At 42.1% G+C, this 12,096-nt stretch overlaps 1 protein-coding gene across 1 annotated transcript in view; it reads left to right on the top strand.

Moving 5' to 3' along the window:
• The first annotated feature begins 2,055 nt into the window (after positions 1–2,055).
• Positions 2,056–12,096, top strand: part of LOC106602811 (carotenoid-cleaving dioxygenase, mitochondrial) — a 36,000-nt gene continuing 25,959 nt past the window's right edge. The window contains exons 1-5 of the mRNA XM_082973799.1: positions 2,056–2,128; positions 2,269–2,485; positions 2,885–3,096; positions 9,360–9,475; positions 11,114–11,224. Of these exons, the coding sequence (XP_082829925.1) occupies positions 2,056–2,128; positions 2,269–2,485; positions 2,885–3,096; positions 9,360–9,475; positions 11,114–11,224 (729 nt within the window). The remainder of the gene's footprint in view (positions 2,129–2,268; positions 2,486–2,884; positions 3,097–9,359; positions 9,476–11,113; positions 11,225–12,096) is intronic.

Consider the following 12,096-nt stretch of genomic DNA (forward strand, 5'->3'; position numbering starts at 1 on the left):
GGTGGAAGGGCATGGCAATCTTCACCTCTTCCCCAGTTGTGGTATGGGCATTGATCTACAGGTAGCACAAGAAAGTTTGTCAGATGTATTAAACTGTCTTCATAAGTGATGGATACACGCTTGACAATGTTGTCATCCTCGCAAATCACTTGATGTGGAGGTGTGTCTGTGGATGGAGGTGCCTGTGGCAGAAGAGTCTTCTAAAAGGATGGAATCATGCACTGTCTCTTCCACACTGATGACCGGTAGTCTATCAATGCACAGCTGTGGATGGAGAAATCCACCCGTTCTGTTTTAATACATAGAAAATAATGTGGATAAATAATTTTTGAGATGTAGCATAAGATGCACATACATGGCTAAAGGCATAGAATGATAATAATACCTTACACAAAAGGAAGGAATGTATTCATCCGAGCTGCTATCCCCAGAATCTTCAAAGTCGTCAGACTCCTCTTCAGAATCTTTGTTCACCTGTGATTCCTTTAAGGGACTCCAGGTCTCATCAGCACCACTCTCATCAGCACCAATTTCATCATCCCAATCAATGCAATCAAAAATAATACAGAATAATAATAGAATGGTAAATTGTAAATACAAAGAGTATCAGGTAGTATCACAACCAGCCTTATTGGGAATCCCATAGGCCGGCGCACAATTTTCCCAGCATCGTCCGGGTTAGGGTTTGGCAGGGGTAGGCCGTCATTGTAAATACGAATTTGTTCTTAACTGACTTGCCTAGATAAATAAAGGTTAAATAAAAAAATACCTTTGGGATGAATTGGAACACAGACTGCGAGCCAGGCCTCATCTCCCAACATCAGTGCCTGACCTCACTAATGCTCTTGTGGCTGAATGGAAGCAAGTCCCCGCAGAAATGTTCCAACATCTACTGGAAAGCCTTCCCAGAAGAGTGGAGGCTGTTATAGCAGCAAAGGGGGGACCAACTCCATATTAATGCCCCTGATTTTGGAATAAGATGTTTGACAAGCAGTTTGACATACTTTTGCCAATGTAGTGTATTTTGTGGTGAGGATTCATCTGCTTGGTGTATAAACAGGGTTGTGGCTGATGCCTTGTGTGGTGAACTAAGATGTACACTACCGGTCAAAAGTTTTAGAACACCTACTCACTCAAGGGTTTTTCTTTATTTTTACTATTTTCTACATTGTAGAATAATGGTGAAGACATCAAAACTATGAAATAACACATATGGAATCATGTAGTAACCAAAAAAGTGTTAAACAAATCAAAATATATTTTATATTTGAGATTCTTCAAATAGCCATTCTTTGCCTTTGATTTATTTAACACTTTTTTGGTTACTTACATGTGTTATTATTTCATAGTTTTGACGTCTTCACTATTATTCTACAATGTAGAAAATAGTAAAAATAAAGGAAAACCCTTGAATGAGTAGGTGTTCTAAAACTTTTGACTGGTAGTGTGTTTACTGACGTCAATCAGAGCAATAATCTCTTGCCAAGTCCAAACAGTTTTCATAATTAAATTATATAATTATAATTCATAGTATTTAATGAGCGTGTGTAAAAGTAATGTGCCTTCACATGCACCAACCCCTTTAGCCTTTATCTCACCTTCTGTGTATGTATTTGCTCTGTGTTAACATTCTGTTTACCCTCAAACTTTTAACATACTATGCTGGTGCATATGGAATATGTGGGCAAACAGATGTTCTAGAGTCTATAGGATGCAGTAGATGGGGGAATCATAGGACAGAAAAGGTGAGACCTGTGTAGCGAGCATTACACATTGCATACAAAAAACTAAAACCAGTTGACTAAACAAATCTAATTTAAAAACATTTCCAATATGAATACCTTTGGTATATGTCCTGATACGACGTAGGGGATTCATACCTTCATATCTTCTAGTTGTAGTAAAGTGGAACCAATAATTTTGTGAGGCTATGTACAGTATGTATGGTGTAGGGCAGATATGAGATTGATGGGCTATTATGCTTTGCCTTTACCTATATACTGAGTAAAACAAAACAAAACCACATCTGTTTGTAAAACTAGGATAAATCTAACCATGAATGAACAGTTTGACATATCGAAAGTCCATATTCATGACCTATTTTCTAAAAACAGGATGTTTCTAGATGGTTTGTATGAGCATGGTCTGGTCAACAATATGGTTCGGTTTGTGTGTCATAGGACTCACTCATAGGGCAGCAGCCTCTAGATAGCCTAGAGGTTCAAGAGATACAAACATTTATAGAAAATGATCTATTATTTTGTGCAGATAAGACCATCACACAGTCTAGTGATGTCAAGCCAAAGGAGCTCAATAAGTGTAACCAGCTAAAGCAGAAGGGTCTGGAGTCTATCGCCCCTCTGGTGCGTTCCGTGGAGGAGACCCCAGAGCCCATCTCCACAGAGGTGCGTGAGACCATCCCTACCTGGATCCGAGGCAGCCTCCTCCGCAACGGCCCGGGGAAGTTTGAGTTCGGAAACCAACAGTGAGTCACACCTTTAGCCAATTTTATTGGAACAACTTAGACCAACAACCATTAGACCAGTAGAATAAAACAAAAATAAGCACAAGTAGGCTACACATTGGAATAACAAGAATTAACCTATCCTGTTTAGCATTTGACCACCAAACTATTTTACATTTAACAACAAAAATATGAGGATGTTAGCCTGTTCTCTGACTTGTTTGTTCTGCCTTGCCAACTCCTAAAGTGCTATGGACAACAGCCAAGTAAATACAAACAGATCTAGAACCATGCTACAGTATATGGATACATGATGAATCCACTTCCAGTTTATTCATGACAAATATATCACCACTGTCCTGTTCTGTCCACTAACCCTGACGTAGCCCTAACCTATCCCCACTGTCATTTATTCTTTAGCTACAACCACTGGTTTGATGGGATGGCCATGCTGCACCAGTTTAAGATTGAAGATGGCAAGGTGACTTATAGGAGCCGCTTCCTGCAGAGTGATGCCTACAAGAAGAACAGCGAGAGGGACCGCATCATGGTGTCAGAGTTTGGCACGGTGGCCATGCCCGACCCCTGCAAGAACTTCTTCATGCGTTTCCTCTCTTGCTTCGAAATACCAGGTTAGTCACAGTCACAGACAGAGTGGAGAGTGGGTGGATATAAGCCAAGCAGCTGAACGAATGATTTATTGAGCAACATTTTACAGTTTCACTTACACCTAGTAAGTTTTATTATTACGGTAACAGCATTGTCATTATCTCCCCTCTGAAGCATAATATACTTTTAGTTTGTCAAATCGACAGTTGGCGACCCATACCTTACGAGATTAATTGACACATTGTTAAACAAACATTACACTGATTCTTACAATAATTATTCTGGTGTTCTGCGCAGTACACACCGCATATTAAGAAATTAAAATATCAATACAAAATAGTAGATACGGTTATCCAAGCAATAACCATTACCCTCAAGCAGCAAAAATAAATTAATACAGATGAATAAATTCAAATAAAGGTAATGGAGGAATATGTTTAAACCCAGTCAGTCAAAAGAGAGGTTTGATGGTCAATGTAATCATTTTCATCCTGCCTGGGAGCCTCCCCGTAGCTTGCCGGCCCATGATTGTCAGCACGTGGTCCTGTGTGATGACAAATGTAGTAGTCAGAGTGATCACTATTTAATTCAATAATCTTGATCATCACTCGATCATAATAAACTAAATTTAGAGCAAAACAACGTCAACATTTTTGGGGTTAGGCCTTTCTGTAATTTTCATAGGCTTTCTAGGGCAGACCATGGCTTTTGGCACCGCTAGGTTGCTACGCAGTAGCTGACCAGCAGAACTCGTGACTTCACGCTCGAGACCAGACACTGGGGGCCTGAATATACCACAGCTAAGGGCTGTTCTGAGGGACGACGCAACGTGGAGTGCCTGGATACTGCCCTTAGCCATGGTATATTGATCATATACCACAAACCCCTGATGTGCATTATTGTTATTATGAACAGGTTACCAACATAAATATACTTGCTTACTCTTCTAATTAAGCAATAAGGCGCGGGGGGGGGTGGTAAACGGCCAATAAACCACGGCTAAGGACTGTTCTAATGTCACGTCCTGACCAGTATAAGGGGTTATTGGTTATTGTAGTTTGGTCAGGATGTGGCAGGGGGTATTTGTTTTATATGGTTTGGGGTGTGTGTGTACTTAGAGGGGTGTTGTATTTATGTGTTCCGGGGTTTTTGGTTTATGTTCTTGTTTTGTATTCTAGGTTGTGTATTTCTTTGTTTGCCTGGTGTGGCTCTCAATCAGGAACAGCTGTACATCGTTGTTTCTGATTGAGAGTCATACTTAAGGAGCTTGTTTTCCACCTGTCTCTTTGTGGGTAGTTGTCTTTGCACTGCTGTTAGTTTAGCCTGCAAAACTGTCGTTCCTTGTTTATTGTTTTTCGTGTTCACTTATAAATAAATAATGATGAGCGTGCAACCCGCTGCGCCTTGGTCTAATCTCTACGACTACCGTGACAGAACTACCCACCAACCATGGACCAAGCAGCGGAGTGTGGAGCAGGAGGAAGAAGGATGGACATGGGCGGAGATGAGGATGAGCATTTCCAGGGCTATGGAGGAGTTAAGGGAGCCCGAGAGGCAGCCCCAATAATTTTTTTGGGGGGGGCACACAGGTAGTTTGGCTGGGCGAGGATTGAGCCCCAAGCCAAATCCCCGTGCCTTTTTTAGGCAACATATGACTGGACAGGTCCCGTGCGTACTGTGGCGAGGCCAGGTATTTTCAGGCCGGTGTGCGCAGTGCCAGCGCCCCACATTTGCCAGGGGGAAGTGGGCACCCAGCCAGTACGGGCGGTGCCAGTTCTGCGCTCGAGACCGCCAGTGCACCTCTACGGTCCAGGGTTTCCCGCTCCTTGCACTAGCCTAGAAGTGCGTGTCTCGAGTCTGATACCTCCAGTTCCAGCACCACACACTAGGCTTCCAGTGCATCAGCCCAGTCCAGTATGTCCTGTTCCCGCTCCTCGCACTAGCCTTGAAGTGCGTATCTCCAGTCTGGTACCTCCACTACCAGCCCCACGTATCAGGCTTCCAGTGCGTCAGCCCAGTCCAACTCGGCCTGTTCCGGCTCCCCGCACTAGCCCTGAGGTGCGTGTCTCCAGGCTGGTACCTCCACTACCAGCCCCACGCATCAGGTTTCCAGTGCGTCAGCCCAGTCTCGAGCTTCTGAAGACAGTGCCCCGTCCAGAGTGTCCGACGACAGTGCCCCGTCCAGAGTGTCCGACGACAGTGCCCCGTCCAGAGTGTCCAGCGACAGTGCCCCGTCCAGAGCACTCCACACAGCAACTTGCCCAAGCCTCCCCCATTTCTCCTTCACCCAAATCCAGATAGCTTATGTTCTGAAAGAGTTGCAAAATCTGGACCCCTACAAATCAGCTGGGCTAGACAATCTGGACCCTCTCTTTCTAAAATTATCCGCCTCAATTGCCAGAGAAGTGAGTGTTCATTTCTCTACCACAAGCTGCCTCCAACGTCGTTTTTGAGGACTTGGCAGTACTTCCAACCAGGCTCACAACCACAGACCAGGCAAGCCCAGGACGTCCACATCCGGTTTCTTAACTTGTGGGATCTTCTGAGGGGGCTGGAGTGGGTGCTGAGGAGTATTTTTGTCCGTAATAAAGCCCTTTTGTGTGGAAAAACTCATTCTTATTGGCTGGGCTGGGCTCCCCAGTGGGTGGGCCAATGGCTGCACCCTTGCCAAGTCATGTGAAATCCATAGATTAGGGACTCATTTATTTCAGTTGACTGATTTCCTTATATGAACTATAACTCAGTAAAATTATTAGAAGTTGTTGAGTTTATATTTTTGTTCAGTATATATGAATGCAGCTGCCACTTCATTAAAGCCATTAGGAGCAGTTTATCATAGCACACTGCACTTTATTCCGGGCATCAATATTAGCACTCATCACTGCAATCTTTACCAGAAAGTTGGTTGGCCATCTTTGATGTCATGTAGGATGATACATTGCTATGTTTTCACAAAAACTCCAACTTTACCTAACATCATAACTAAACTTTAGACATACGAGTTACCACACCCGGTCGCAGGGATGGCTAACTCTGGATATTCCTTTGGTCTATACTGAGTTAGGTAAATCAGCTTTCAGTTTGTTCCACAGTAAGGTGCAAGAAATCTTCAATGTTCTGGTGCCTCTAGGGCAATTCAGAAAGCTGATTGACGACCTTACTAATGAATGTGTTTGTTTTTCTTTCTGCTTGCATTTTGTATTTTCTGTAAAAGAGACCTTGGTCTCAGTATGACTCCCTGATTAAATAAAGGTTAAATAAATTATAAATAAATCCTTCTATTGTATATATGTACGTATACGAGAGATCACCATGATGTTACATAGCAAGCAAATGTTGCTCCTGTTGGAAAAAGTTGCATTCTGTGCATGGTTCTCTGCATGATTGTGCTCTGTACTTACAAATCTGTAATCATATAAAATAGTTGACAGTATGGTAAGGGGCAACAGCTCAGCCATGAAGTGGCAGGCCACACAAGCTCACAGAACAGGACCGCCGAGTGCTGCAGTGCGTAAAAATCGTCTGTCCTCAGTTGCAACACTCACTACCGAGTTCCAAACTGCCTCTGGAAGCAACACCAGCACAATAACTCTTTTTCAGGAGCTTCATGAAATGGGTTTCCATGGCCTAGCAGCCGCACACAAGCATTAGATCCCCATGCGCAATGCCAAATGTCGGATGGAGTGGTGTAAAGCTCGCCACCATTGGACTCTGGAGCAATGGAAACATGTTCTTCGAAATTGCTGAATCACACTTTACCTTCTGGCAGTCCGACAGACAAATCTGGGTTTGGCCGATGCCAGGAGAACACTACCTGCCCGAAAGCATAGTGACAACTTTAAAGTTTGGTGGAGGAGGAATACTTTACTGAGGTCTGTTTCAGGCAAGGTCCCTTTGTTCCAGTGAAGGGATTCCTTAACGTGAAAGCATTCAATGACATTCTAGACGATTCTCTGCTTCCAACAGTTTGGGGAAGGCCCTTTCCTGTTTCAGCATGACAATACCCCTGTGCAAAAATGGAGGTCCATACATAAATGGTTTGTCGAGATCGGTGTGTAAGAACTTGACTGGCCTACACAGAGCCCTACCTAAACCCAAATGATCACCTTTTGGATGAATTGGAACGCTGACTGTGAGCCAGGCCTAATCGCCCAACATCAGTGCCAGATATCACTAATGCTCATGGCTGAATGGAAGCAACTCCTCGCAGCAATGTTCCAACATCTAGTGGAAAGCCTTCCCAGACGAGTGGAGGCTGTTATAGCAGCAAAGGGGGGACCAACTCCATATCAATGCCCATGATTTTTGAATGAGATGTTCAATGAGCAGGTGTCCACATACTTTTGGTCATGTAGCGTTAACTTGTCCAGTGATTTTATTATTTTTTGGTTGGGACATTTACAAAGTTTGCATAGAAAAGATGTGCAACAATTGCCTGCTAGGGTGCGTTTCCATTTGACTATCTTGTTTAAGAACAGCTGGAGGTAAATAAACGTTTTTGCAAAAATCTGGTGTTGAATAAAATTGTAGTGGTTAAAGTGTTTCCATTACCCATTTAGGTATTAATAAGTTGGTGACAGCCTGTATTATATTTTTATTGTTTTACCTTTATTTAACCAGGCAAGTCAGTTAAGAACAAATTCTTATTTTCAATGACGGCCTAGGAACAGTGGGTTAACTGCCTTGTTCAAGGGCAGAACGACAGATATTTTACTTTGTCAGGTCGGGGATTCAACATTTCGGTTACTAGTCCAACGCGCTAACTAACGCTCCAACTATGCCCTCCCTCCTATCTGTTTCATGTCTCAGGTAGCCAATGTATCGCCACGTCCATGTCATGGTGAAACTTACAAGAATTCCTGAATTGCTTCACCTTGCTTTTCCGGTTGGTAGGCAAGTTTCACCATCAAAATATTTCAGATCTACAGGAGTGCAAGTCAGGACAATCCATGTCCAGCAAAGAAACATTATTTGTATAGTTGAAAAAAAAAATCCATCATTTGTTGCATTAAAAAAGTTTGACAAAAGAAAAATCCACCCCGTCGAAGGGATAACAATGTTATTGTCATAAAAATAGTTGTACTCATCCTTAAAAATGTCGTACTGGAGAGAAGAGGACCAAAACGCAGCAGGTATGTGCAGGCTCATCTTGACTTTTATTAACTATCAAAAATGAACACCCAAAATAACAAAAAACTCACGAGAATGAACAAACAACAGTCTGGCAAAGCATAGGCTCAACACAGAACAATTCCCCACAAACCCCAGTGACAAACAACTCCTACATATGTGACTCCCAATCAGGAACAACGATTCCCAGCTGTTCCTGATCAGGAGTCACAAGACACACACCAGACTGCCACGTCCTGACCCCCAAACTACTACACCAGCTCCATCTGCTGGTCAGGACGTGACAGTTATCAATCTTTAGAGAATTTCTTCCATATTTGCCATTTCCATTACACATGTCGGTATTATATTTTTTGCGACATTGCTTTTGTCGAATAAACCTGGGTCAATGGAAACCTGCCTATTGTCAATATCGCAGTGCTATTTCATGGTGTAATCTCAAATGTAACCTTGGTGGAGATTGTGGTGTCAGTTCTAGTGTGGTTTCCAGATTCTGCTGATCTGTTCTATTTAACAGTGAAGACAAAGAATGTACTTTTATTGAAGATTGTTTTTTCAGGACTAATTCAGAGCAAGTAAAATGAATTCAATGAAGAATTCCTAAATGAGATGTGCCTCTCTTCCATCTGTAACTCAAGCTTGTCTGTGGCCCGTGGTGTCCCTTCTTCCCCCCAGTCCCCACATTTCAACTTGACATAACCTTGGATTGTAGCCAAGCCCCTGAGGCCTCCATCAGGTCTCCCGGGTCGCATACCAGCTTGAGTTACAGTATGAACAGACGCACATCTCATGTAGGAATTCTTATTTGAATTGAGTTTACTTGTTCTGAAATAGTCCTGAAAAAACAATTTCCTCTCCTCTCCAGAATTTTCATACAGCAATAGGAGTCTTTGCAAGCAGCACAACTCTTTGCAAGTAATATGACTGTTTGCAAGCAACATGAATCTTTAATTTTCCATGCAAGCCATGCACAGACTATAGTCATTTCCAAGGTTTATAAAGAAAGAGTTTTTCCAAAAATGTAATGTCACTCACTCATTTATTTTGTGTAGGCCTACACCAGAAAGGAAAATGAAGGAATATCAGCAGCAACAAGATGCATTTGCCCCCATATAAATAGAATGATTAATTTCAACATTCTATTTTCTCCCTGCAGAGGCAACAGACAATGCCAGTGTTAGCTTTGTAAAGTACAAGGGAGACTGCTTTGTCAGCACTGAGACCAACTACATGTACAGGGTGGACCCAGAGAGCCTGGAGACACAGGATAAGGTACAGTAATGACACAAGAAATAGGAGATAAGAGACAGCCAAAGAAAACAATGAGCTCAGTGACCAGACACATTTCACAATCATACCCTTGCACAAATCTACTGACTTACGTAACTTATGCAGTGTTTGAAATATACAGTGTGATTGTATTCAGCCTCCTTCACTTTTTCCATGTTTTGTTATGTTACAGCCTTATTCTAAAATTGATTAAATCGTTTTCTTCCCCTCTCATCAATCTACAAACAATACCCCAAATGTATGAAACTTTTTTTTTTATATTACATTTACATAAGTATTCAGAACCTTTACTCAGTACTTGGTTGAAGCACATTTGGCAGCGATTACAGCCTCGTATTTGGGGAGTTTCTCCCATTCTTCTCTGCAGATCCTCTCAAGCTCTGTCAGGTTGGATGGGGAATGTCGCTGCACAGCTATTTTCAGGTCTCTCTAGAAATGTTCGATCGGATTCAAGTCTGGGCTCTGGGTGGGCCACTCAAGGACATTCAGAGACTTACTTGTCTTGAAGCCACTCCTGCCTTGTCTTGGCTGTGCGCTTAAGGTCGTTGTCCTGTTGGAAGGTGAACCTTCATCCCCAGTCTGAGGCCCTGAGCGCTGTGGAGCAGGTTTCCATCAAGGATCTCTCTGTACTTTACACCGTTCATCTTTCCCTCGATCCTGAATAGTCTCCCAGCCAATGCCGCTGAAAAACATCCCCACAGCATGATGCTGCCACCACCATGCTTCACTGTAGAGACCTCCCTGACCATGGTCCCCCGATTGCTCAGTTTGGCCGGGCAGCCAACTCTAGACAGTCTTGGTGGATCCAAACATCTTCCATTTAAGAATGATGGAGGCCACTGTGTTCTTGGGGACTTTCAATGCTGCAGAAATGTTTTGGTACCGTTCCCCGGATCTGTGCCTCGACACAATCCTGTCTCGGAGCTCAATGGACAATTCCTATGACCTCATGGCTTGGTTTTTGCTCTGGCATACACTGTCAACTGTGGGACCTTATATAGACAGGTGTGTCTCTTTGCAAATCATGTCCAATCAATTTAATTTACCACAGGTGGACTCCAATCAAGTTGTAGAAACATCTCAAGGATGATCTATGGAAGCAGGATACAGCTGAGCTCAATTTCAACATGTTTTCCCTTTGCCATAATGGGGTATTGTGTGTAGATTGATGAGGATTTTTTATTTATTTAATCAAATTAAAATAAGGCTGTAACGTAACAAAATGTTGAAAAAGTCAAGGGGTCTGAATACTTTCTGAATGATTCTTGTGATTGCCAAAGTCTCTTAGGGGTGTCCGACGTCAACATATTTGTGTGGGGGCTCACATTGATATTTTAATTCTCATTGAGTGCACCTGATTTGTTATGGGGATGACAAGGCCCCCTGTCACTCCAACCCTGATTATATATATAATACATATTTTTTGTCATTTGAATTGGTGGAACAGTAGGAAATTGAGAACATAATGTGATCTGTGTTTGACTTTCTGGTCAAACTCCCTCTACTCCTTGCTAGACTATCTGCTGACACATTGATGGTGGACTGGGCCTCTCAGACACCTAACCTGACATACATTAGTAACAGCTGTGTAGTTTATCTGACCTGTTCTTCCTACTATAGGTGGACTGGACAAAGTTTATTGCTGTGAATATGGCCACTGCGCATCCCCACACTGAACCAGACGGCACTACTTACAACATGGGCAACTCTTATGGCAGAAAAGGTCAGTCTAGATAGAATCTCTACTAGGCCCGCATCGGCAGAGCTCTACACTGACATTTTTTACAAGGAGCACATGTGCTCCTAAGTTGAAAAATGTAGGAGCACAAAGAAATATTGGAGCACAATTAAAAATATTCAACATATTAGTAGGAATTGCCAGCAATTACACAATTCAGGGTTGAGGAGCATCAGAATTTTTTTTTGTTGTTGATTGAGATGTACCCTACATTGGGCCAATATGAATCCTAGCTACTTTAAAAGATCATCCCCTAAAGAAGCTTTCCCTTTCTTTCTGTTCACCCTTAGCGAAAAAAATGGCTTCTGGCAAGCAGTCGTGGCAAACTCAGTATGAATATGCAAATTAGATCAGGTTTTTGGTGTTAAACAACATCGAAATGTATCTACATAAACCAAATCACAACTTTAAATTAACTTACTTCACAGAACAAAAAGAAACAAACTAAATATTGTAAATATACTAAACAACAGATACAAATTAATCCAATACAACTTGAAGTCATCAGCATGGTAATATAGAAAATAACAAGACTGTATTTTTACCAAATCGATTGTGTAATCTTTTTATGTAGCTACAACATTTACATGACAGAAATGTAAACACTATGGGGATGTGAATTATTTACATGAGCCAAGTGATAACCGAGCAATATATTAACCAATGAAAGTTCAATATTTTAATGATTAAAACGAAATCAAACGCAGTTGAGAAGTATTGCCTTTTTAAGTGAACTTTGGAGATTGGTGGCCCTCTGGAAGTCCTTTGTCCAAAGCTTGTTGAATGCATGCACTGAAACAATCAGAAAACATAACACAATTAGGGTAATGAAAACAATAAAAATCTTAAAAATCTTAAAAGGTAG

The sequence above is a fragment of the Salmo salar genome, chromosome 04 (genome assembly GCF_965601325.2).
Source record: "Salmo salar chromosome 04, fSalSal1, whole genome shotgun sequence".
Classification (NCBI taxonomy): Eukaryota; Metazoa; Chordata; class Actinopteri; order Salmoniformes; family Salmonidae; genus Salmo; species Salmo salar.